General features: G+C 43.7%; 1 protein-coding gene across 2 annotated transcripts in view; it reads left to right on the forward strand.

The window, feature by feature from the left end:
• LOC106564672 (ubiquitin carboxyl-terminal hydrolase 43) overlaps positions 1–16,251 on the forward strand; it is a 112,249-nt gene extending 95,998 nt beyond the window's left edge. Inside the window, exons 10-16 of one of the 2 annotated variants that reach the window (XM_014130889.2) lie at positions 6,523–6,600; positions 6,865–6,994; positions 7,363–7,482; positions 7,616–7,874; positions 8,290–8,448; positions 8,851–9,012; positions 11,550–16,251. In XM_014130889.2, the coding sequence (XP_013986364.1) occupies positions 6,523–6,600; positions 6,865–6,994; positions 7,363–7,482; positions 7,616–7,874; positions 8,290–8,448; positions 8,851–9,012; positions 11,550–12,772 (2,131 nt within the window). In that variant the 3' untranslated portion in view covers positions 12,773–16,251. Of the gene's footprint in view, positions 1–6,522; positions 6,601–6,864; positions 6,995–7,362; positions 7,483–7,615; positions 7,875–8,289; positions 8,449–8,850; positions 9,058–11,549 lie in introns of both variants that reach the window. The other variant, XM_014130888.2, reaches the window with a different exon arrangement.
• The last annotated feature ends 11,394 nt before the right edge of the window (positions 16,252–27,645 follow it).

The raw sequence follows: 27,645 nt of genomic DNA on the forward strand, positions 1-27,645 counted from the left end.
TGTGATCGTATAGTGCAGTAGGACTCAATCCACAGGAGTTCTATTGAGGAGGACATGGTGTTAAAAGTAAACTTCCCTTGGGGTGGGTGAGTTCGGGGAAGAAGGGTTGCCTGTGTGACCCTCTCTCATCAGCAATTGCAAGAGAAGATGTGTCATCGAATGTTAATGTCTGACCATTATATACAGAGATACATAGATAGATCAGAAAATCGTCTTGATCGGAATCATCTTTGAGTTGAATAGACCAGAATGAATAAGTGGTATCCTATCTGACTATCCGTTATCCTTTGTTCTGGCAATTCATCTCACTCAAGAGCATGACCATTCAGTTCTCAAAGTCCTTGCATTACATTGTGGTTATAAACAAAAACATGGTTTTTATTAATTTATTACATTATTTCAATTGTGTTCTTCCCTAAAGCTAGAGAGGAGCCATCCTGTCTGGTCTTTATATTTAAAAAATAATATTTTCATCATAACACCGCATTACTGTATTCCTCTTACAATGTAATTGCACCAACTCATTTTTCATAAACGGGCATGCAAGGAGACTTGGGGTATTGACTTCTGTACAGCGTTGGCTTTACAAACATGTCATATGGAAGTTATTTCATAGAATTCTCCGTGGCCAATGTTGAACATGATGTTCCTTAGAAACAGTACATTGCCTGAGGCAACAATTTCAGGTATGAACAAGATTCGATTAAAGAGAAAGAGTCTTCAGGAAAGAACCAGATTGGGGACGTGTGTGGTCAGGTAGGTATTCTGCTAGAGGCAGAGGGGAAGGTGAGCCACAAACACAGACAGACAGGGAGACAGGAGACTTTCTCCTCAGATCAAGTATACAGACAGGAGGAGAGAGAGAGAGTGACAGAGAGAATAGTAGCTGACTGACAAGTAGCTGGTTGCCTGACAACTGAGTAGGTGGACAGCTCTGTACAGCAGGGGACATGGTGTCATCATCAGACACTCTTTGGGGTTCTGAGCTTCGCTCTACCATGAATGAGTGATCCTCTGAAGGTCAAAGATGTGGCCCTTGGGCACTGGGAAAGGGCACTGGGAAAGGTCAAGGGCACTAAGAAAGGGCTCGACAGGCTTCCTACCACCCTCTCTGGGAGTGTGTGCATGCATGTGTACGTCTCTCTCTCTCGCGCTCTTTCCCCTGGTGCTAATTTCAACCACTCCTTCAGGGTATTAGGAGGTCTGCTATTATAAAATGAAGTGGTATTGATCGGCAGGGAAAGGAAAGGTGTAGAGGAGGGGGAGGTTTGAGAAGTAGGACTGTTCTCAAGGGAATTAGAATGGCGTGTGACGGACAAGGGATGAGACACAGGCATGGCCATTGAAGGAGCGTGTGTGTGTGTGACACACATGCGTGTGTATGAAAGAGCCATTGGAACCACAATAGTGCTTTGAATCAGAGTGCATTGTTGTCTGAGTGTATTGAGGCTGAATTCCAAGTCCGAGTACATGACAAAGATCCGATGTAAAGAATGTTGACACCTGACACAGTCATTCTGTACTGAAAATACAGTCAACACAATTGGAATTCAGAGGGGGGGGGGAAACTAGGTTGTCTTCCTTGATTTCCTTTTGTGGGATTAGCATTTTTATCCAGGCAGAAGAATAACAGTGACATCATACTCTGTCTCTCTCCCCATCTCTGTAACTCTATTTTAATCTCTTCCATAACAGAGAGACAAAAACTAATGCCATAAGCAGCTCTGCTATAGTGCCTAAGTGCCTGCTCTTTGCCCCCAGTTAGTAAAGTCATAAGTAAGCATTTAAGACGTTGGGTTCAGACCGTGGCAGACTTTTCAGCTCTGAATTACACAGTCAGATTCATTTTGACAAGCAGCCTCTCTTCCTTAATTGCAATTGTTTCTGTGTGGATTTGAAGGCGGGTTGGAATAATGCGTGAACGTGGAAGGAATTAATGGGGCTGCGGTCGTCTGTGGAGCGAAGTTGGCTGTTAATTCTGAGGTGATATTGAGGAACACAATACACATGCATCCAGACATGATTGCATGCACACACACACACACACACACACACACACACACACACACACACACACACACACACAAATAACATCCTTTACATTATAAAGAGTCACAGATTCAGTCCTTTGTGCTCATACAGTATGTGTGCACGCTCCTGTCCATGTTAATAAGCTATCAGTTTCACTTTGAAATTTGAGGTTATTCCAAACGTCTATGGGTGAAGTCATGGTAAACGTCGTTTTTTGACATTTAATTTGAGACACTGTTACCTAACTCCCCATAAGTTAAGTACAAACACTTGCGTTGGGCTGGGGGTGAAAGTTTGGGAAAGGCTTAAAACCGAGAGAAAAATGTATACCATTGCCTAGCACTGGGATTGAACACGAAACCCTCAACGCCAGATCGCAGCTTTTACACCCATCCACCATCCCTGTCCACAACGCCCTTGCAAGCCAACAGCTTACTTTAAAGTAATAGTGCTCACTTTTCCCCCTAGTGGCCGGTTTTGAAGGCAATTCTACATGTTCTTGGGACCTGGTTGGATGTCTCTGCTTTGACTTCAAACTAATGCGATCTCCCCTGGTCCATGAACACACACACACACAGAGAGAAATGTCAGACTACATCCACTATTGAAGCAGTGTCCTTTATGTCCCAGTGTCCTTTATGTCCCAGTGTCCTTTATGTCCCAGTGTCCTGCAGGTAGAGGAGCTGTTAGATCTATCTCAGTGTGTATTCATCACTCATCACTGTCTGTCTGTAGCCACCGGGACTGTGACCTTCGGTTGAGTCAAAGGCAGACAGCAGCACACACCCTCACATAAACCGAGGACTGACTTACCTTTACAACGGACACTTTCAAGGACACAAACAAACACACGCTCACAGTAGTTTTTCTGACAGCAGTGCTTCATACACTAAGTTGATTCCCCAGATGGATTTCTCCGTCTGTGTTTCTACCTCAGAACTGCCTGTTTCCTGGAGAGTGATTGTTGAAGAGAGAGATATTGAAGGTTTGCCTTTTATAGCACTCCTTTGTGTCATTGAGACCAAAAGGGAGATGAATGATCCTTGTCACACAACAGTATAGTGTGTATTGTGGCAGCTGCTTGGCAACAGTTGAAAGTCACAAAGACAAGTACAAGGCACTCAGTTTACAGTTATAACAGAAAGCAGTCTCTTTCATTTAAATGTATGTCTTTTCAGTCACTTTCATTTCATGCTGTTTTAGTAATCAACACTATGATCAAGATGGTTTGATTTTACTCTTGGCGTCAATACCTTATGGAAGCCTGACACCTAGTGGTGCATTTCAGAGCTTCCCACTGTGCCCACGAACCGGTGCCCATTGTATTCCACTGTTATCATCAATCAAACTCACTACAAAGATTACCTGTACATTTGAGTCAGGAAAGTTTTATCATGATGGAAGTCTCAGATCAACAATGACTTGACTTAGAATACTGATGTTTGTTTACATCCACACACACACACACACACACACACACACACACACACACACACACACACACACACACACACACACACATACACCATAACTAATAGGGAAAGGTTAGCATGGACCTGATGGCATCTCAAAACAATGTCTGACACTGTCGTATTCCGAAGGCTTGACGACTGTGCTTACAAACTGGGATTACTAAAAGTATCATGCTGCAGAATACTGATGTGTATTACAGTGTAAGTTACAGATGGACATCAATAAATGCAGTGTAATACGACATATAATACAACTCCCATCATAATGGCATTTTAAAACATTAATCCTTGAGGTATGAGACACACACCTTTGTCTATGTGAAAAAAATGACTGTATGGGATACCTAACGCTAGCTCTATCCCAGTGGTAGTCTGGTAGACATTGTATCCAGTGGTAGTCTGGTAGACATTGTATCCAGTGGTAGTCTGGTAAACATTGTACCCAGTGGTAGTCTGGTAGACATTGTACCCAGTGGTAGTCAGGTAGACATTGTACCCAGTGGTAGTCTGGTAGACATTGTATCCAGTGGTAGTCTGGTAGACATTGTACCCAGTGGTAGTCTGGTAGACATTGTACCCAGTGGTAGTCTGGTAGACATTGTACCCAGTGGTAGTCAGGTAGACATTGTACCCAGTGGTAGTCAGGTAGACATTGTACCCAGTGGTAGTCTGGTAGACATTGTATCCAGTGGTAGTCTGGTAGACATTGTATCCAGTGGTAGTCTGGTAGACATTGTATCCAGTGGTAGTCTGGTAAACATTGTACCCAGTGGTAGTCTGGTAGACATTGTATCCAGTGGTAGTCTGGTAGACATTGTACCCAGTGGTAGTCTGGTAGACATTGTACCCAGTGGTAGTCTGGTAGACATTGTACCCAGTGGTAGTCTGGTAGACATTGTACCCAGTGGTAGTCTGGTAGACATTGTACCCAGTGGTAGTCTGGTAGACATTGTACCCAGTGGTAGTCTGGTAGACATTGTACCCAGTGGTACTCTGGTAGACATTGTATCCAGTGGTAGTCTGGTAGACATTGTATCCAGTGGTAGTCTGGTAGACATTGTACCCAGTGGTAGTCTGGTAGACATTGTATCCAGTGGTACTGGTAGACATTGTATCCAGTGGTAGTCTGGTAGACATTGTATCCAGTGGTAGTCTGGTAGACATTGTACCCAGTGGTAGTCTGGTAGACATTGTACCCAGTGGTTGTCTGGTAGACATTGTACCCAGTGGTAGTCTGGTAGACATTGTACCCAGTGGTAGTCTGGTAGACATTGTACCCAGTGGTAGTCAGGTAGACATTGTACCCAGTGGTAGTCTGGTAGACATTGTATCCAGTGGTAGTCTGGTAGACATTGTACCCAGTGGTAGTCTGGTAGACATTGTATCCAGTGGTAGTCTGGTAGACATTGTACCCAGTGGTAGTCTGGTAGACATTGTACCCAGTGGTAGTCTGGTAGACATTGTACCCAGTGGTAGTCAGGTAGACATTGTACCCAGTGGTAGTCAGGTAGACATTGTACCCAGTGGTAGTCAGGTAGACATTGTACCCAGTGGTAGTCTGGTAGACATTGTATCCAGTGGTAGTCTGGTAGACATTGTATCCAGTGGTAGTCTGGTAAACATTGTACCCAGTGGTAGTCTGGTAGACATTGTATCCAGTGGTAGTCTGGTAGACATTGTACCCAGTGGTAGTCTGGTAGACATTGTACCCAGTGGTAGTCTGGTAGACATTGTATCCAGTGGTAGTCTGGTAGACATTGTATCCAGTGGTAGTCTGGTAGACATTGTACCCAGTGGTAGTCTGGTAGACATTGTACCCAGTGGTAGTCTGGTAGACATTGTATCCAGTGGTAGTCTGGTAGACATTGTATCCAGTGGTAGTCTGGTAGACATTGTACCCAGTGGTAGTCAGGTAGACATTGTACCCAGTGGTAGTCTGGTAGACATTGTACCCAGTGGTAGTCTGGTAGACATTGTATCCAGTGGTAGTCTGGTAGACATTGTACCCAGTGGTAGTCTGGTAGACATTGTATCCAGGGGTAGTCTGGTAGACATTGTACCCAGTGGTAGTCTGGTAGACATTGTACCCAGTGGTACTCAGGTAGACATTGTACCCAGTGGTAGTCAGGTAGACATTGTACCCAGTGGTAGTCAGGTAGACATTGTACCCAGTGGTAGTCTGGTAGACATTGTATCCAGTGGTAGTCTGGTAGACATTGTATCCAGTGGTAGTCTGGTAGACATTGTACCCAGTGGTAGTCTGGTAGACATTGTATCCAGTGGTAGTCTGGTAGACATTGTACCCAGTGGTAGTCTGGTAGACATTGTACCCAGTGGTAGTCTGGTAGACATTGTACCCAGTGGTAGTCTGGTAGACATTGTACCCAGTGGTAGTCTGGTAGACATTGTACCCAGTGGTAGTCTGGTAGACATTGTACCCAGTGGTAGTCTGGTAGACATTGTATCCAGTGGTAGTCTGGTAAACATTGTACCCAGTGGTAGTCTGGTAGACATTGTACCCAGTGGTAGTCTGGTAGAAATTGTATCCAGTGGTAGTCTGGTAGACATTGTATCCAGTGGTAGTCTGGTAGACATTGTACCCAGTGGTAGTCTGGTAGACATTGTATCCAGTGGTAGTCTGGTAGACATTGTACCCAGTGGTAGTCTGGTAGACATTGTACCCAGTGGTAGTCTGGTAGACATTGTATCCAGTGGTAGTCTGGTAGACATTGTATCCAGTGGTAGTCTGGTAGACATTGTACCCAGTGGTAGTCTGGTAGACATTGTATCCAGTGGTAGTCTGGTAGACATTGTACCCAGTGGTAGTCTGGTAGACATTGTACCCAGTGGTAGTCTGGTAGACATTGTACCCAGTGGTAGTCTGGTAGACATTGTATCCAGTGGTAGTCTGGTAGACATTGTATCCAGTGGTAGTCTGGTAGACATTGTATCCAGTGGTAGTCTGGTATACAATGAACTCAGAAGATAGTGTGTATTCATCATGTAATATGTTTTCCAGAGCCTTGAAGTTATGTGGCCCGGGAGGACCTCCCCACGTGAAGCTGGTGATTGAGTGGGAACACAAGATCAAAGAATGGTGAGCAGTGGACATACACATGTACACACACCAAATCAATTAACTCAGAAACACACACACACACTCATTATTTATTGCATAGAAGGATGCACTCTGTCTTTATCTCGCGCTCTCTCTCTCTCTCTCTTACAAACACACACACTCATACCCCAACTTTCTGCCTCTGTGCGTGTGTGCGTGTGCGTGTGTGCGTGTGTGTGTGTGTGTGTGTGTGTGTGTGTGTGTGTGTGTGTGTGTGTGTGTGTGTGTGTGTGTGTGTGTCAGTCTGTTTGGTAACATCCAGGAGGAGGTGGTGAAGGACTCAGAGAGTGTGAGAGTCCAGCAGCAGCAGCACCTGCAGCAGCACAGCTGTACCCTGGACGAGTGCTTTCAGCTCTACACCAAAGAGGAACAGGTAACATGGACTATACAATACCGTCCAATGCAACTGGTCTTAACCTACCTTTGGGGTACTGAACATTAAAGATGCACTATGCAGAAATTGTACCTCCTTTCAATGAGAATGACAGATCTATAGCTCACATCTCTATGTGAATTGGGTCAAGTCGACCAAAAAGTTACAGTACATATTGCAGCTTTAATATTGCATTAGTCGATTCATAAGTTGATTTCTCTCTCTCTCTCTCTCTCTCTCTCTCTCTCTCTCTCATATATTTCCACTCCCTGAGTATTGTTATATGGTTTTGGACAAACGTAGTGTATGAAGAATATAACTTTATGTGAGACTTCCCCACTGACCATGTGTGTGTGTTATCTCTCCAGCTGGCCCCAGACGACGCATGGAAGTGTCCCCACTGTAAGCAGCTCCAGCAGGGCATGGTGAAGATGTCCCTGTGGACCCTCCCCGACATCCTCATCCTCCACCTCAAACGCTTCCGACAGGTAACTGAAGCCGATCCCGTGTACAGGATTGCCATTCTTCCCTTGCCTGTCTATTCTTCCCTAAAGCACCACAATGGAAATAAGTCATTCATTGTGTTAACCTTGATAGTTGATTAAAAATTCAATGAATCAGGTGGGCGAGCGGCGCAACAAGCTGTCCACCCAGGTTCCGTTCCCCCTGGCCGGGTTGGACATGGCCCCCCACGTGGTGAAGAGGTCCCAGAGCATGAGGAACCTGGGGGACCTGGGACCCTGGCCCCCCACATGGAAACAGCCTGAAGGCAGCAGTCATCATATTAGCCACCCAGACATGGCCCTGCCTCCTGACTTCCTCTATGACCTCTATGCAGTGTGTAACCACCATGGTGGGATGCACGGCGGACATTACACAGGTACTGGTTGGCCATTGATATACCATTGATGTAGGAGACGTGATGCTGATGAGAGAGGCATACTGACGGGCGTTGTATGGGGCTGTTGATCGAGAAGTGAGGAGAGAATATTGTTAGTGAGAGAGATGCCTACTGCCAAATAATGATGATACATAGGACATGCATAACAGTACAGTGCCCAGGACATAATGATTGTGGTGCAGCCTGTCTCTACACCTCTTTAAGGAATACCTGGGATAGGATAAAGTAATCCTTCTAACCCCCCCTTAAAAGATTTAGATGCACTATTGTAAAGTGGTTGTTCCACTGGATATTATAAGGTGAATGCACCAATTTGTAAGTCGCTCTGGATAAGAGCGTCTGCTAAATGACTTAAATGTAAATGTAAATGTACAGTTCTGTGTGCGTTTTGCAGCGTACTGCAGGAACTCAGTGGACGGCCAGTGGTACAGCTATGACGACAGCAGTGTGGACCTGGTGCCTGAGGAGGAGGTGTGTACCAGGGGGGCCTACATACTGTTCTACCAGAGACGTAACGTCATCCCCCCCTGGTCCGCCAGCAGCTCAATCAGAGGTGGGTAGTGTACCACACACACACAAACACACAGGCATGGACACACACACACATCACAGGAGAGAGTTCACTCAGGGTTAAATTCTATTACAGCTGAACTCCGTACAGAGATAGTATTAGATACAACAAGACCATTCAGCCTTTATCCACTAAAGGTTAACTCATAACTGCAGGTTTCACTCATGTCTGCAATATATGGTGTTGCAAGCACCATGCTCCAACCACCTGAACCAGCAAAATCACAATGTGATATTTCTATTGCTAAGTGCTATATTGTACATAGGAATGATCTGTGTAGTCTTTCTGTGTGTTTTCTGTATTGACTGGAATGGAACTGGCATGTGTAGGTATCTTTCTGGTCCAGTGCCCATAGTCACAGAAACGTCTCTCTCCCCTCGGTAGGCTCCACCAGTTCCTCCATGTCGGACCACTGGCTGGTCCGTCTGAATGGGGACAGTAAGAGGGGTAGTCTGGTGTCCCGCTCCTCCACCACCTGCCCCTCCTCTGTCCCCGACTCCCCGGAGTGCCCCGTCTTCCTTGATGACCCCCCAAGAGAGGAGGAAGGTGAGGGGCCTGGGAAACATGAGGTGCATGGTAAACCAAAGAAAGGTAAAAAAAAAACGTAGGTCTTCATTCAATTGGTGGTGGAAGGGTGATGGGTGGTGTTGGTGAGTTTTCCTGTTACTACAGTAGGGGAGAGTGGGGTAAGTTGAGTGATTTACATTCAACATCACTCTTTCAAGGGAAATATAGTATTATTTCTAACAAAGATATTTACATAGACTGAGTATACCAAACATTTGGAACACCTTCCTAATATTGAGTTACCCCTTTTGCCCTCAGAACAGCCTCAATTTGTTGCGGCATGGACTCTACAAAGTGTCGAAAGCGTTCCACAGGGACACTGGCCCATGTTGACTCCATTGCTTTCCAAAGTTGTGTCAAGTTGGCTGGATGTCCTTTGGGTGGTGGCCCATTCTTGATACACACGTGAAACTGTTGAGACCCTGTTGTTACCTCATATCCCAGCGATAATGCCTTGCATTACACCTGGGAAGAAAACACTTACATTTGCACAACTTGCCATTGGCTCAATTTACCCTATAGCTATTGGCTCAACTTACCCCAAGACAAACATTTTGACTATATTAGCCCACACAGATACAAGGATGCACTTTCCTGCTAGATTTAGGACCTCATATTGAGCTTATAGAGACCCCAACTGATGTATAGAACAATCTTAAAATGATCTACTTTGGTTTAGACACAAGCATCATAAAAATACACAATAAATTCATTTGACTTTGTGAAAATCCATTTTTTGGACCTAACTTGCTTACCACTTTTTCCATGTGGTTTCTTCCTTCACAGACTCCAGAAAAGGATGACCTCTTCCTAAATATTTGGTCAAATGATTATTCTGTATGGTTTCCTAGAAACAAGGGTGGCTCAACTTTCCCCTTTGGTTCAACTTACCCCACTCTCCCTTATTTAAAGAACTTTGAGCATGGAAAAGCTAAATCTAATCAATGATTATTATTCCATGTTGTTGCTAATACACCACACGTGAGCATAGAGTGCATCACCTTTTAATGTTTAGCTGAACACATTCTACTCTAACTGTGGATGTGCATTTACATTATCTCTTCCTATACATGCTTAGTCCATGCCGACATACTGTTGAAGTCAGAAGTTTACATACACTTAGGTTGGAGTCATTAAAACTCGTTTTTCAACCACTCCGCAAATTTCTTGTTAACAAACTATAGTTTTGGCAAGTCGGTTAGGACATCTACTTTGTGCATGACACAAGTCATTTTTCCAACAATTGTTTACAGACAGATTATTTCACTTATAATTCACTGTATCACAATTCCAGTGGGTCAGAAGTTTACATACAATAAGTTGACTGTGCCTTTAAACAGCTTGGAAAATTCCAGAAAATTATGTCATGACTTTAGAAGCTTCTGATAGGCTAATTGGCATAATTTGAGTCAATTGGAGGTGTACCTGTGGATGTATTTGAAGGCCTACCTTCAAACTCAGTGCCTCTTTGCTTGACATCATCGGAAAATCAAAAGAAATCAGCCAAGACCTCAGAAAATCAATTGTAGACCTCCACAAGTCTGGTTCATCCTTGGGAGCAATTTCCAAACGCCTGAAGGTACCACGTTCATATGTACAAACAATTGTACGCAAGTATAAACACCATGGGACCACGCAGCCGTCATATCAATCAGGAAGGAGACGCGTTCTGTCTCCTAGAGATGAACGTACTTTGGTGCGAAAAGTGCAAATCAATCCCAGAACAACAGCAAAGGACCTTGTGAAGATGCTGTAGGAAACAGGTACAAAAGTATCTATATCCACAGTAAAATGAGTCCTATATCGACATAACCTGAAAGGCCGCTCAGCAAGGAAGGAGCCACTGCTCCAAAACCACCATAGAAAAGCCAGACTACTGTTTGCAACTACACATGGGGACAAAGATCAATCTTTTTGGAGCAATGTCTGATGAGGTCTGATGAAACAAAAATAGAACTGTTTGGCCATAATGACCATCGTTATGTTTGGAGGAAAAAGTGGGAGGCTTGCAAGCCGAAGAACACCATCCAACCGTGAAGCACGGGGGTGGCAGCATCATGTTGTGGGGGTGCTTTGCTGCAGGAGGGACTGGTGCACTTCACAAAATAGATGGCATCATGAGGAAGGAACATTTTGTGAACATATTGAAGCAACATCTCAAGACATCAGTCAGGAAGTTAAAGCTTGGTCATGAAATAAATCATTCTCTCTACTATTATTCTGACATTTCACATTCTTAAAATAAAGTGGTGATCCTAACTGACCTAAGACAGGGAATTCTTACTAGGATTAAATGTCAGGAATTGTGAAAAACTGAGTTTAAATGTATTCGGCTAAGGTGTATGTTAACTTCTGACTTCAACTGTATATAATGTTGCCGGGAAAAAAAGCTCATTATGATCTCTGTGCTTGTTATTTACAATTTAATAAAAGGGGTTTGAAAATTAAAGTTAGTCTTGCTTTAAATGTCAGAGACACTATGGTAAAGTGTTCTTTTCTCTCTCTTTCACCCCCAGGTGGTTTTGAGACCAGACCGTTCGTACGGGGCATCCAGGGTCGTAGCGTCAGCATGAGGACCCCCACTAAGAACAAAGAGACATTGAACAAGGTCCTCCCGCAACGCTGGTCGTTCGGCTCCAAGGACTGCCGAAAAATTGCAGCCGAGGCCGCCCCTGCTCCCATCCCCACCCCTGCCCCTGTGGAACTGGTGGAGTATCTAGAGTCTGGAAGAAGACCTCGCTGCACCAAGGACTCTATAGTCAATTTAATGACGGGCCCTGAGAGGCAGAAGGGTCCTGCCATCAGCTCCCCCAATGTGGGAAGCAGCCTGAACTGCATGGGACAACCAGAGTCTCCACAGATGCCAGAGGGCCAGAGAAGACCAGTCACAGACAAGACAGGGAGTCTGAGACGAAGTAGCAAAGGGTCCCAGCAGCAGCAGAGAGACCAGGGGGATCAGAGAGACCAGAGGGACGAGGTTAGGATGGGCAGTAGTAGTAGTACTAACACTCTGACCAGGAGGAGTACCAAGAAGAGTAAAGAGAAGGACCAGGGAAAGCCCCAAGAGGCCCCGTCTAGGAGGGGGTCTAGTGCAGGCATCCAGTCCAGCTCCAGCACCCACAGCCTCAGGGACAGAGACTGGGAAGGCACCCTGAGGAGAGGGGCCAAGGGCCTCCAGGACCCACCACCAAGGGACTGTCTGGTACCACCCGAGGGAGAAAAGAGAAGGAAGGGTGATAAGGTAGAGGAGGCCTCCAAGAGCCACGAGGGGCTGCTGTCTTTCTTCAAGAGCAACTTCAAGAAGAAGGACAAGGAGTCGTCATCTTCTCGCAAGTCCGACTCTGGAAAAGTTGGCGACGTCGGCGGGTCCAGCACCTCCCGGCTGTCTCTGTCCAGTGGAGTCCCAGGCGGCGCCATGAAGACAGGGGAGGCGAAATCCAACGGAGCCCCCCGCAACGGGGGTGCCAATCGTCTAGGAGACGAGCTACCCAACGGTAAAGCCAGACGCGCCGCTGCTGCCGATATCAAACGCTCTCAGAGCTCATCCAACATCCCCAGCAAGGAGGAGTCTAGCATGCGAAGGACCGCCTCTTTACACCGCAAAGGGCTGTCCCATGGCGTGGCTCCGCCCTCTCGCTGCCTCACAGCTGAGAAGCCCTCCTACGGTACCCTGCAGAGGACTCGCTATAGTACCAACTCACTGGGACGCAAGAGGACGGTCCCCGAGTCCAGCTTTTAACTGACACACACACACCCTGACACACCAGGGTCGTTTTCACTAGGCACCAGACAGAAGAAATGGACTGAAACAGGGAGGGATTAGCTTAATTTGTCGAGTAAGAAATGCTATGTTTTTGTTTTCCATTGCAAAACGTTTTTTCTACATTTTGCTACAGTGACTTTGTGCACTAATCAATCTGACCCTGATCAAAGCAATGGCGCTCCGCTGGAAGGATACTCCTGTAGGTACACACAGAAGCACAGCTATGTGAATACCATACGAGGTGGCTCCCTCCGGTGTTCTGGGGGGGTGTAGTGTCAGTTAAAGAGCCAGTCACAGGGCCAAGGAGAACATTTAGGAAAGGTGACACATGAAGTTCGCCTTCTAAAATAAACAAAATGTCATATCAGAATGAATATTTTCTTATTCCAGTTTTTATTTTATTTATTTGTAAAAAATATTGTAACTTAACAAGTGCCTCAGTAACTGATATGCAGTTTTAAACCAATGAGTTTGTGGACAACTGGTCAGCACCGGAAGCACATGTTGTATTCACACTCACATACACACACACACACACACACACACACACACACACACACACACACACACACACACACACACACACACACAGGCATGCACACGCGCACACACACACATTATCTACACTCGTGTCTTAAAATCGTAGTAAATGAATGGCATTCATCTCTATCTTCCTCGATCGGTTTGTCCAATGGTGGCACCTAAAGGAATGTTATGACAGTGTCATGACAATACGTTTTGTTCTTATGTCTACACGCTCTAGAAGATTTGGAAAAAACATTGATTCATTGAAAGTATACATCAGAGCTTTAATAGGTGATTTCCTCCTAGATTGAACTATGAATGATTTAACTGGTTGTACGTGCTGCTTGCACTGCAAACTGGCTGCTATATAGATTCACACATTGCAAGTGAAGGTTATGATATTGCACTTTCTACAATGCCAATGGTACCGAACTCTCCCTTTCATGCAGTAAGAAAGATTCCCTCCTAACAATATAACTTGGCCTACGCAACACGTCCCCCTTTATTCTTAAGCTCGTGAAAATATGCAGTTCGACCACACGATCCATTATTATAAATACAAGTACATTTATATGGAAATTTGACATTTTTAGTACTGAAGCCTGGCTTTATGATTCTAATGAAATTACTGTGTTTGAAATGAGTACAAAATGACCTCAGATTGATCTATTCTTGCTACCGGTAGGTAATTGAACTTTCTGATGCTGATACACTGACAGTCTTGTATGTAGGTCTATGCGGTACTGTATTAGAGAGGCAAGCGGTGTCGATTGATTGCATTACTATGCACTGTAACAGTAAGGTCACTGTAACAGTAAGGTCATTTATTTGAATCATCAGACTGTCCACGACAGTAGGCAGTAGATGCACTGGTCAGAATGTCACATACATGTTATTTATCAACCTTGATGAGCTCTTTGGCCCCCCTTATCCAGTCTTCCTTCTCATCCTCTCTGCCTTCACTCCTCCACATCGATCTGTCTTATCTTTTTTTTCTTCTTCATTCTCTGTCATCCATCGTGTCTCTCATCAAGTCTCTTTGGCCACTGACTAAAGGTCCCCTCTGCTCCAATCTGCAGCTCTCGCCTGGCGTTAACGGCGTAGGCGTTCGATTGAAACACCCTCGCTCTCACCGGGTTGAAATTAACAGTGTAATTGGGTCGAGTCTCTACGGTACAATATCCCTTCTTAAGAGTCGTTAAGGTACACCGTGGGAAGAGGCTGTAGCTACTGACAGTCATGTCTGAGTCGCTGAGAAGCTTTTACATTTTTTTAAGCTGTTAGTCATCCATTTTCCTTCCTGAAAGCTACATTATATGTACAGCTACAGTATATGTACAGCTACAGTATATGTACAGCTATAGTATATGTACAGCTACAGTATATGTACAGCTATAGTATATGTACAGCTATAGTATATGTACAGCTACAGTATATGTACAGCTACAGTATATGTACAGCTACAGTACATGTACAGCTACAGTATATGTAGCTTTCAGTTGATACTTTTAATGGACCTAGCAGTGCCACACTTTATCGTAGGGGGTGAGAAAAACACTTCAACACCCCACACCAGCTAGTCCTTGACACGAATTAACTCGTCACACTTAGCGTCTGTCTGTGCCACTCAGGCTCAGTTCTAAGCAATAAAGACTGAATGAATGTCTGGTCACGTCGTGTCCATGTTTTGCACATAGAATATACTGCTGAAGTGTAAGTTGAAGGAAGCATTGTGGGCAGTAATTCAACAGCTTGTCATTGTCATTTTTCCTAGGGAGTTTTTCCTAGCCACCGTGCTTCTTTCACATGCTTTGCTTGCTGTTTGGGGTTTTAGGCTGGGTTTCTGTACAGCACTTTGAGAATATCAGCTGATGTACGAAGGGCTATATAAAAATAAATTTGATTTGATTTGAAATTTGATTGGTACACCAAACATAGATAACAATAAGGTACCAAATCCAGTTTTCAGCTAATGTCTTTAACAAATTATGCCTTTTGTTAGTATAGCCAGTGTTCACTCACAATAATTAGTGGGCCAAGCCAAAGCATTGGTATTATCCTGGAGCAGTTTCTTTCAGTATCAGACTCACCAGTCACTATTGACTCTGTTGGGAAGGTGGAGGATCACATTAGTTTCATGTTAAAGAAATAGTTCACAAATAAATAAGACTATTACAATCCTGAATTGTGAAGTTTGTCATTTGTCTTTGCAGCTTGAATTCCTGGGGGACAGAGGGGTGTTGAGTTTGAACCGTCTTAAAACTTCACTGTTGCCCGTAGGTCTTTTCTGTGACAGAGCTATGCTTGGTGATAGATAGCATGTCTTATCTACAGACAACATGGTCTCATTGAAATATGTCAAAATAGTGCCATATTAAGCATTGTAGTTATACTGTACGTCACAGAAACGAACATATTACGTCTGCTGTGGGAATAAGAGCGTTTGGATGGGACACAAAGTCTGTATTGTTCATTGACATTTTGTTTATTTCTTTTGTTCTAGATGAGGACACTTTGTACCTACCACAAAGTTTACTTGTACCAAAACGAGCACTTGTATTTAAAATGAAGACTATAAATGAAGGATGTTTTTTTCCAATTATTTTGTAAAGTGTTGGATAAAGAGGATTTATATGCAACTTTTCTACATTTTATAAGGGTTTTGTAAATATATGAATACACATAGCTCTATATAATGTATGTATAAAGGGAGACATGATGTAGTATAGCCTTGTATAAATCACGGGGCTATGAGGTTAAGGCTGATGCACAAGTATAGGCTACAACTGTGGTGTGTACTGTTCTTCTATGCACAAGAGTATGACAAGGTATATGCTATTACTGTAAAACTATTACTGTAAAACGACCACAAGGGTTTGTATCTGCCTAATATTGTTTATTTCCGCAAATAAAACACATTGTTTATCACACGTTTGGCTTGTGTGCAGTTTTTATGTATTCACTCACTTGGATACATGTGTATTGTATTGTATATTATAAACTGAGTGGTTCGAGCCCGAATGCTGATTGGCTGACAGCCGTGGTATATCAGACCGTATACCACAGGAATGACAAAGCATTACTTTTTACTGTTCTAATTGCATTGGTAACCAGTTTATAATGGCAATAATGGCTATAAACAACACTCCCTCAGGCCTTATTGCTTAGTGTTCTTAATGTTTTGTACACTGAGTGTATAGTATAGTATAGTATACATGAGTATAGTATGGTGCTGGTTCCATTGTTGGAGCTGTCTTCATACTCTTCAAGTGTCTACATAAAGCACACCTATAAACATCAACATCTCTCCCACCATCCATGCCAGTATTTCTTTGAAAGGTTCACATTGTTGTACTTCAGGGCTGGGCTCAATTCGAATTGAAGGCATTCAACTCAGGAGGTGATTTAAAAAATGATAAAATGAAACACTTTTGAAGTAAAAAGCTTCTACTAATCAGTTTATTGAGAAGTCATTGGAAAATAGATGCTATTTTTTAAAATTAACTTTACTTTCTGAATTGACTGCCTTCAATTGAAATTGAAACTCCAGCCCTGATGCAATTACTTAAAATGAACTGGCATGTTTTGAATTGAAGGCCAAGTACCAAGGACATAAGTGCGCTGAACAATTCCAAGTAAACGTTTCACACTTCAAAAAGAATAAACAGACCAAAATGGTTGATTCTACTGAGTGACTGGAACATTAATGAATAATGGACAAAACTGAGCAGGACAAATACTTTTTCATACTCTACTTTCAAAAGTCTCATTTGAATATACTGCCTCTTTGAAGTTCAATAAGATTTCCTTAACAAAAGTTTGGACATACTGTAAGAGGTCTCTAGTATTGTATATCTCAACAGTGTTAGAGCAAGAGGCTTTTATCTTATTGGTAATAAGAGCAGCCTGTTAACCAAAGCTATTTCCCTTCCTCTATTTTCTTGAAGGGATGTGCTCATTATCCCTATATAGTGAAATACTCTAACCAGAGCCCAATAGGGTGTCGTTTTGGATGCACATAGAGAGTGCTCACTTTAATGTGAGCTGACATTCTACCATTCACTTCATCACTATGATGCATCATACATTCATCACCCTAATGCCAGTATTTAGATCATTTAGACAATTAGTCCATTTCACATGGTTGGCAATAATTGCTCATTAGATGGCACTATTGCAGTTGGTATGGTTGTGTCTAGTGGTTGAGTGCAGATTATATCATTTGATCATATCGGGTTAAGTTCCAACGTTCATCACATTCTTGTTCTATTTGGAAAAGTAAACCTGCCCCGAGACATAGATTGAAGGCAATGAGACCAGACAAATTCACCTTAATGTAATTTATGCTCAATGAACATCTTGATTAATGAAGTTGTGTACATATGAAATTGTGTATATTAGCCTTCCATTTGATTTCATACCAGTGAATCATGGGATAAATGGTAAGCCGTCAGGTAGAACAATCAACACTCCGTTGCCCTGACACCTGAGGGTGAGTAGAGATGCCGATACAATTAGCTCCTTAGTTCCAATGGTGAAACAGACAAGTATGGCTCGGAGCCATTTATAGACATTTATAGATGTGGCTTGTTATCTTTAGTCACAGTGAGACAGAGCTCCACAGTGTGAGAACTAAAGGAGATGGGATGAATGAATAGGATAAAGGTATCCTATGGAGTCTTCACAACGATGTGTTAGGTTCTTATTTATCAGAGTAAATAACTCACGGACACTAGAGAAGCTTAACCAAGTTTAATTCTCCCCAAAGGGTCGTTACAGCTGTAATTCAGATCACCAGACATTTCTCACCATCACAGGTATTTAACTCCCACTTAAGACACTCCTCCTTCTCTCCAATCCTTACATCTTATTGTTAAACAGGAAGAGGGTAGTAAACCCTTATCACTCCCTTCAGGGGATCTGACCTGACCTCCTGACCTCAACTCCTCCTTCGTCTAATCCACAGATGTTCATCTTCTTCCCCTATAGCAATCCTTTGATCTCCTCCCGTCCACCCAGCACATTCCACAGCCACTCTGTCTTTCCACAGATCTCACTCCTTTATATACTATGCGTCTGATCTATCATGTCTTTAATATCTCAGTGTTCAACATTTTGAATCCAACAGTCCCTTCTCTTGAACAATAGCATCCTAATGTTCAATTTATATAAACTTGGAAATTACTAATAAATGGACAAACGATAATAAAACACGAATTTAAAAAACGAACAAATGGAACAAACAATGATAAGAAACGTTCACCGTGAGGTTTACAAACTCAGAGACTTATGGCTTCTATTCTATAATCACATCATGTGCAATTTTATTTCCATCTCTCATCACACAATAAAACGCCATTCCAGCTGAATCTGCTGTCTTGTTCCATGTCAGCTGGAACGCTTTTTTGTTTCTCCACTCTCTCCTTCTGGTTCCTAAGAGAGTGATAGCATAAGACTTGGAAAGCAACAAAAACACACACAAAACATAACAGTATTAACGTGATAAGCTATGCATAATTATATATGCATGAAAACCAAAGTCTGAGAACATGACAATTCCCACTCTCTCTTCACCTTGACTATATACCTCCAGGATACTTTCCTGCTGGGTTCCACAAAAATGAAAGCTCTAAAAAGCTTCCTCATGCTTTCGCCCAGTCTTCCCCTTTCGGCCCCAGGTTCCGAGAGGTGTTCCCAGGTCATGTCATTTTCACTTTGTTCCCCATCTCCTCCATTTCACCTGATAGGCACGTCACCTGATATGCAAGTGCGTATCCCTAATCAACGTTACATCCTCTTGAGGTAACTCAGCACTGTATATGCTTTCACATCAATGCCTTCAACATTTTGTTCAGAGTACAATTACCCCACTATCCTCTATCATATGATGCATTAACCAATAAAGCAGCTAACCCCAACCCAACTATGATGTTTATAGTAGCTCCCAGACCCCACCCATCTGTATGTCTTACAGTGGAATCTAGTCTCTAACTCTCTCTCTTGCTCCGCTTCCTCTGTCATGGTGTCTTCACTCACCCATTATGCGTCTGTACCTCACTTCACGTGAGAACTATGCACCCCCCAAGGAGAGACATGGCGATCTTTACCGCTGCAGGTACTGTACGGATTAGTGTGTGTGGCCCGTACCAACGCTGTCCCAACACCCCCGCCTGGTGTCTCTTGATGTACACTCCATCTCCAGTATTCAGCCCGTGCCCTTGGTTATATCTCTGCTTCCACCTGAGGATATACACACTGCAACACATGGGTCATTTCCTGACAACATCATTTGTGACATTTGAATAACCGCATCCCTTGTCCTCCCATCGGTCCCCCAGATACCTGTTACCAATCCATGTGGCATGAGTCCTCATAAACTGATATCCCAACAATGCTACTAACGTAACCCCTGCTTCTACCAACATGGCCCATGACTATAGTCTCACAATACCCCTCATTTGCACAGTAGTACACTTCCATGCTGTCAATATAGCATCCTTCGCTACTAGTCCTGCTCCTTCAGTTACTGTCCCTACAGCCTCTTTCCTGTGAGAATACCTCCTGCATGTAATCTGTCAAATGTTCGCCGGCTGTTAGAAATTGGAGAAAAATGTACGAGTTATAATATCCAACCGAACAAAACTCTGAGTCACAGGTGTCCTGAAAGTTTACCATAGTGTCTGAAATGCCACCACTATCTCTTCTACTCTCACCATGATCTAGGTATGTGTAATGTTCAACTAAATCCCCATAATGTGTACAGTTAGCTGTCCTCCCTCTTCTATGAGCTATCTCCTGTAACAATATACAGTCTCTGGGAATGATACTCCTCTATCATTATATCTAACCCCACAACACACTAGTCACTACTAATACATTTTATACAGTTATAAACATACTAACACATTTTCAAATCAGTTAGTCAATATACATCATTCCCTCCTCTGGAACAATGAACACCCTCATGTTCCACGAAACCTAAAAACATATTGACTTTAAAAGGAAAGAGAAACAAAGTACATGTTTTATAACTTAGCACCACCCATTGATGCGATGTAACATAAAAATTCTGAATACAGGGTAAAACAAAAGAGAACAAAAAACTTTCATGGTTGTCCCAAGCTATCGTCCAGTGATTCCCCTAACAAACCACCTCAGGATGACACTTAGAGATAAGGTTTCTGGAGACTCTCTCCGCCAAATACATTTTAGCAGCGCCCCCTCCCCTCATCGTTCTGTAGCAGTTCCCTCTCTTTGTATTCCAATCACAAAGAAAACATTTTATAAATTATCCAACCCAAATTTAGAATGACTGACCTCAGTGATTACTTTGAGTCTAGGACTCGAATTCCAGCTTAATCAATTAAGCACACATCATCCCTGTTAGAACATACATTTCTAAACAACCTGTTCTTGCCGGTCATAACTCTCCTCATTACAGCCACCCTTTGCCCCTGTTTTCCCGTCACGAGTGGACTGGTAAAGAAAGATCAGTATCTCAATGCATTTAGCCCCCCCCCCGCTCACTCCACACGCACTCTCAGCACCCGGCCCCGGTTTATGGCTCAGACTCAGATAGGAGTGGTAAAAGTCACTGTCTCTCATTGCACGCCTTTATCGCTATTTCTTCACCCGGTTAGGGAGTGATTTGAGGTTTACACACACTGTCTATGGTCAAATTATTCCTACCATGCATTAAGACACGATCTGACGTCACCTTCCATGATAACCTCAAAAAAGCACAGATCATAATAACAGTTAAGTTCATTTCATTTCTGTTTCAGGAAATTCAGACAAACATTGACTATATGACAAATTATTTCATTAACCTTTTCTTAATAACATCTCTAAGACAAATGTCAAAAAGCCTAACATACTGTTACTGCCTAAACCATTTTAGAAATTAGTCCATACTCCCTCCTACTGGCGACCTCTAGGAAGAGTTACCAGATCATGAAGTTAGCACCCTAACCACTCGCAGAATTCCCTACTCCAGGATCCTAATCTGGTGAAATTTGTATCGAAACAAAAACACAAAATGAAATCAGTAATACATATATTACGATCCATTAGAAGTAACTGTCATCCCTTATTAACATGTATTTTCCTTTCTATATGCAGACTGAACACAGTACCACTGTATAAGTACCCAGAGACCAGGACCTCAGGGAACTGGTCATTTTCCCCTTTCAAACACGTGATAAAAAAATAATTCAAATAACTAATCAACTTAGAATTACAACTCTTTATAACTCCCTCCAGAAATAATAATAATCTCCTAAAGTAATAGTACTATTTGAAGAGACTGGTATTTCTCATTCATTTTATTAATGAATCCCCCTGTTCCGTTCATTTCTAGTGAGGTTGATCATCCCTCATTAGGAATTTTAGAAACAGGGCATTAAACACCATTAAAATGTTTCCTCTCCCTTTCTTTCTTCGTCCTTCGGTAACCATTTAAATACCTTTTCAAAACCTTTCCATCCTCCAGCATACCCAATTTAACTGAATTGAAAAGACCCCATCCAATAAATCCCACAGTATCAACACACCACTAACACACATTCGCAACCAGTAAATGGTGTGTGCGTGTTTGTGAACTGTAGGTCCAGAACACACATGAACAGGCCTCACTTATTATCTGGACCTTGTTTATGGCCTGATCCAAATACGTTAATACCTCAAACTGCCAAATATCACTAACGGCTGTCCCCCCTCAATCTCCGGGGACCTTCCAACGCAAAATAATGAAACCCCCTCTTTCGGAAAAGAGAGTGTACATTCCGTTAGCATTTACTATGCAACATTTTAATCAGAAATCCAAAATAATTAATTATAAACCAAACCTGTTCTTTGTAAATCCACTGTCCTTTCTCCAATCATTAAATGTTTGTTTTAATCCACGCCATCCTTTATTTAGCATGGACTACCCTTAGACACGGCGACATTATCTCTCCACCGAGTCTAACGATTCACTGGTCTCCTTTTCCCCATGATTCTCCATAACCACCACACCACATAAAAAAATTAAAGTTCATTTTAGGTTTGGTAACCCCGATATCAATTCCTCGTGACCCCAGTTCATTTTAGGTTAGGTAACCCCTATACTAATTCCTCGTGACCCCTCCACCCTTTCATCCATTCTAGAATTATTAAAAAAAATAAAACCACATAAAATATCTCATGATATTAAAAAAACAAGGCTTTCTGAGTTTGCAAGGAGTGTTTGGCCACTTCATTTAAATATGTTACCTTTAGAATCCAGTCCCCTGGCATTTCGCCTAGATTCTTCAACCCAAAATACGTTTCCTCACACTCTGGATTCCACTCTATCCTCTCATGGGGACCCTTCCCCCCTTTCGTCAACTCTGTAAGTGGCTCAGCAATTTCAGAGATTGACGGAATAAAATGTCTAGCAAAATCGAAAACTCCTAAAGTTTTCCTGAGCGTGCGAGGAGTGTTTGGCCGTGCCAAAGAACGCATTGTTTCTACCCGATCCCGGGTAATGTGTTTCGTGCCCTTAGAAATCGAAACCCCCAAATATGTTACCTCTTGCTTTGCTAGTTGTGCTTTTTCATACGATGCTTTATGACCCTGTTCCGCCAAATAGTCTACCAATGTGGTGAGGTCTTGCATATGAGTTTCTTTGTCTTTTGACGCTAATAACAAATCATCCACGTATTGTACCAACTGTGGTGGCTAATTTCTGCATTGCCAAATGAGGAGAGTTACAAACACACCAGTCCGAGTTAACTACATCTTTAATAATTAAGAAACTTTTGCAAAAGCACTTGACCTTCAATGTTGCCATTGAAAAGGGAAGGTTCCAACACAATGGCTACTGAGATATTTTATACCCAAGAATCCACCCCTTCAACGTACATTGACGAACCACAGATACATAGAATGGGTCACAAGGTTAAGTTTTTTATGAAAAAATATCTATAAAACACAGCAGACAGCAACTGCTATTTCAACAGTGTTCATTATATAGACCGGTATTTGGTCTCCCTAGAACCGTCCCTCCCTGGTACGGTATAGAACAAAACCATTAGCTCATGTCCTCTGGAATGATTTTTAGGCGTTCTAATCAAAATACACCATAAATCTCCTCTGTCAGTGCTATCTCATAGAGGCCCATCCTCAGTAAGACACCTCTTGTTCCCACTCCTGGACAAGCTCACTGAGGGGAGTGACCTGCGCACAGACATTGTGGAGACAAATAATTGGTTCCCCATTAATCACGCCATCCCTTCACATGGTTTAAGAATAGGTAAAGACACATTCACATATGAAGACAATGTTTCATTCTGTCCTCCTCTCTTGCTGATATTCTGCATAGCAACAGAGACATGTAAAAAACAAGTCTGACCTCTCCCCTCTCTGGGCCCCAAGTGACTGAGCCCCAGGTAAGGGAAACGTGCAACTGAAAGACACCAGAGTCCAAAGGACACTTTCTAATGACAAGTATCTCACATAAGCATATTATACAAATAAAACATCTTAATTATCTATGTTACCCAACTAATTCTGATTCATCCACCACACAACACAGAACCTCCAAATTGACACCCTTTTCACTATTGTTTCAATGCAGCATGATACCAAGTGGACTATTTGTAAATCCCATCGGTACTCTGCTAAAAGTTAGGTAAAATGTAATCTCATATGTCTTCCTTCACATAGAAACTGTAATCTCTATGAACCACTTATCGATCGAGCAGAGACTATACACCGCTAGGTGAAATTTCCATTCTTACTAACCTCAAAACGATTAGTTGTTGCTCTTTTGAAAAAGATGCAAACTCTTGTCTAGCGGCATTTCCTTCAAATGCAGTAGGTTCCAATATTACCTTACACTCATTCTTCCAATGCCCGATAGTCCCACATCTAAAACAGGGAGCTAACCCCCGGTGCCTTATCACAGGGTTGCTACCCTTCCCTCTCTGTTTCCTTATCTTATTTGGGCCATTGAAACTATAGGTAGTGATTTTCTCTATGGCCCTATTATCCCCTTGCACGTCTGCGAGGTGAGCGGAGTTATATTCCACTCTCAAAAAATCATCTTCAATTAAATCTACCACCCCCGCAATTACCGTTTTGATCACAGGGTTCAAACCTGCCATCAAAGCAGAAGTGCAAAATCTATCAATACACTCCCGTTCCCAGTCTTTCTGTGGTAGAGTACTGGTACTCATTCCGGGCTTTTCGTGATGCATTATTTGTTGATAGAATGCTGACATCAAAACGCTGGTATATTGAGCATTTGATTCTGGTTTTATGTCCTTGTGCCAAGTCATAATTGCCACCCTGAATTCTTTATTTGATTTGAATTCTCCATCAGCAGGAAAATTTTGTCCAATTTTATCTAATTTGCTCTATTCCCATATTCCAGCCGAATTAGAATGCTCATGCGCTTCTTTCAGCGCCTCCATGGCTTTATTAAAATCTGCTAGCTCTATATTACAGGGAGAATCTGTCACGACTTCCACCGAAGTTGGTGCCTCTCCTTGTTCGGGCGGCGTTCGGTGGTCGTCATTGCCGGCTTTCTAGCTGCCACCGATCCACGTTTCTTTTTCCATTTGTTTTGTCTTGATTGTTAACACCTGGTTCCCATTACGTTATTATTATTTCCCTATTTAACCCTCTGGTTCTCATGATGTTTTGTGCGTGATTGTTTCCTGGTTTTTGTGTTAGTCTTTTGTGTTAGGGTTTGTTATCCCTGCGTGGATTTATTGGCTGATTATTTTTTCAGAGTAAAGTACGTTATTTTACTCAGTTCTGTGTCCTGCGCCTGACTCCGTCCTCACCTCTTCACAGCTGACACTTGACAGAATCACGCACCATTTTTATGGAGTCAGCAGGTGCACCCAGTCCTCCGGTACCAGTGGAGGAACACGTCCAGCAGCACGCGATGATGCTCCAACATCTTGGCACAGCCATGGATTGCGTTCTGCTCACCATGGAGCGATGGGAAAAGAGGGTTTTCCCACAACCCCATCAACTTCACTCCAACCAACACCACAACCCACACCGCTGTCCACCCCTCCATCACCTGGACCCAGTGGGATTCGGCTCTCACTCCCGAGCGCTTATGATGGGACGGGTGCCAGGGGTTCCTGCTCCAGTTGGAGCTCTACCTGGCCACCTACCTGGCCACCTGGCCATCAGGGTCCGTCCATTCCATCCCCCAGCACCTCCGATCCTACACCTATGGAGCTCGGAGGTGCTGCTCTAAGGGTAACCGGAGGGGGGGCTGTTTCCTGCACTACCTGTGGCCGCAGAGGACACACTGCTGGTCGGTGCTGGAGAGGTTCCCCAGGAAGTCGAGGCAGCAGGCAGGGCACTGGTGGATCATCCCAGGTGAGTATGCACCCAACTCACCCAGAGCTTCCTGCTGTGCACATGTATATATCTATAGACTTTCCTGAGTTTTCCCAGCATAAGGCGCTAGTAGATTCAGGCGCAGCTGGGAACTTTATTGACCGTTCGTTTGCTCGTAGATTAGGCATCCCTATTGTTCCTGTTGATGTGCCCTTCCCTGTACATGCCTTAGATAGTCATCCTTTAGAGTCAGGTCTGATACTGGAGGTCACAGCTCCACTATGTATGATAACACAGGAGGGTCATGAGGAGAGAATTAGTCTCTTCCTGAGATTCTCCTGCGTTTCCTGTGGTGTTGGGGTTTCCCTGGTTGGCCCATCATGACGCCACTATTTCGTGGCAACAAAGGGCTCTCAAGGGATGGTCACGTCAGTGTTCAGGGAGGTGTATTGGTGTTTCCATAGGTGCAACTACGGTGGTCCAAACCAGGTCTCCACCATGCACATCCCCCCTGAATATGCCGATTTGGCTCTCGCCTTCTGTAAAAAGAAGGCGACTCAACTACCACCCCATCGATGGGGGGATTGTGCGATAAATCTCCTGGTAGACGCAGCACTTCCCAGGAGTCACGTGTATCCTCTGTCACAGGAGGAGACGGCGGCTATGGAAACATGTCACCGAATCTCTGGGACAGGGATACATTCGGCCTTCCACTTCACCTGCCTCCTCGAGTTTCTTTTTTGTGAAGAAGGATGGAGGTTTACGCCCGTGCATTGACTATAGAGGTTTAAATCAGATCACGGTGAAGTATAGTTACCCTCCGCCTCTCGTAGCCAGTGTGACCGAGTCATTGCATGGGGCGCGCTTCTTCACCAAATTGGATCTTAGGAGTGCCTACAACCTGGTGCGTATCCGGGAAGGGGATGAGTGGAAGACGGCATTTAGTACCACCTCTGGGCACTATGAGTACCTCGTCATGACGTACGGGTTGATGAATGCTCCATCCGTCTTCCAAACCTTTGTAGACGAGATTTTCAGGGACCTGCACGGGTATAGTGGTGTATATAGATGACATTCTAATATACTCCACTACACGCACCGAGCATGTGTCCCTGGTGCGCAAGGTGCTTGGTCGACTGTTGGAGCATGACCTGTTCGTTAAGGCTGAGAAATGTCTGTTCTTCCAACAGTCCGTCTCCTTCCTAGGGTATCGCCTGTCCGAGTCAGGGCATAATTGGCCGACTCCAACCACGGTAAAGGAGGTGCAGCGGTTCTTTGCCAACTACTACCGGAGGTTTATCCGGGGCTTTGGTCAGGTAGCGGCTCCTATTACCTCACTGCTGAAGGGGGGACCAGTGCGACTGCAGTGGTCAGCTGGGGCGGACAGGGCTTTTGGTCACCTGAAGGCTCTGTTTACCTCGGCTCCTGTGTTGGCTCATCCTGATCCCTCCTTACAGTTCATAGTAGAGGTGGACGCGTCCGAGACTGGGATAGCAGCCGTGCTGTCTCAGCGCTCGGGTACACCACCTAAACTCCACCCCTGTGCGTTCTTTTCGAAGAAGCTCAGCCCGGCGGAGCGAAACTATAATGTGGGGGACCGGGAGCTGTTGGCTGTTGTCGGATATAGGAACTAGCCTACCTTGTTTGTTGCCAGCAGTGCTCCACTGATCTGGACTCTTTGGTTTGACTACAAAATGTGGTGAATCCTGCCGACAACGCCAACTGTTAGGTTCTTTTTTATCAGAGTAAATAACTCACGGACACTAGAGAAGCTTAACCAAGTTTAATTCTTCCCAAAGGGTCGTTACAGCTGTAATTCAGATTACCAGACATTTCTCACCATCACAGGTATATATCTCCCACTTAAGACACTCCTCCTTCTCTCCAATCCTTACATCTTATGGTTAAACAGGAAGAGGGTAGTAAACCCTTATCACTCCCTTCAGGGGATCTGACCTGACCTCCTGACCTCAACCCCTCCTTCATCTAATCCACAGATG

The sequence above is a fragment of the Salmo salar genome, chromosome ssa12, assembly GCF_905237065.1.
Source record: "Salmo salar chromosome ssa12, Ssal_v3.1, whole genome shotgun sequence".
Lineage (NCBI taxonomy): Eukaryota > Metazoa > Chordata > Actinopteri > Salmoniformes > Salmonidae > Salmo > Salmo salar.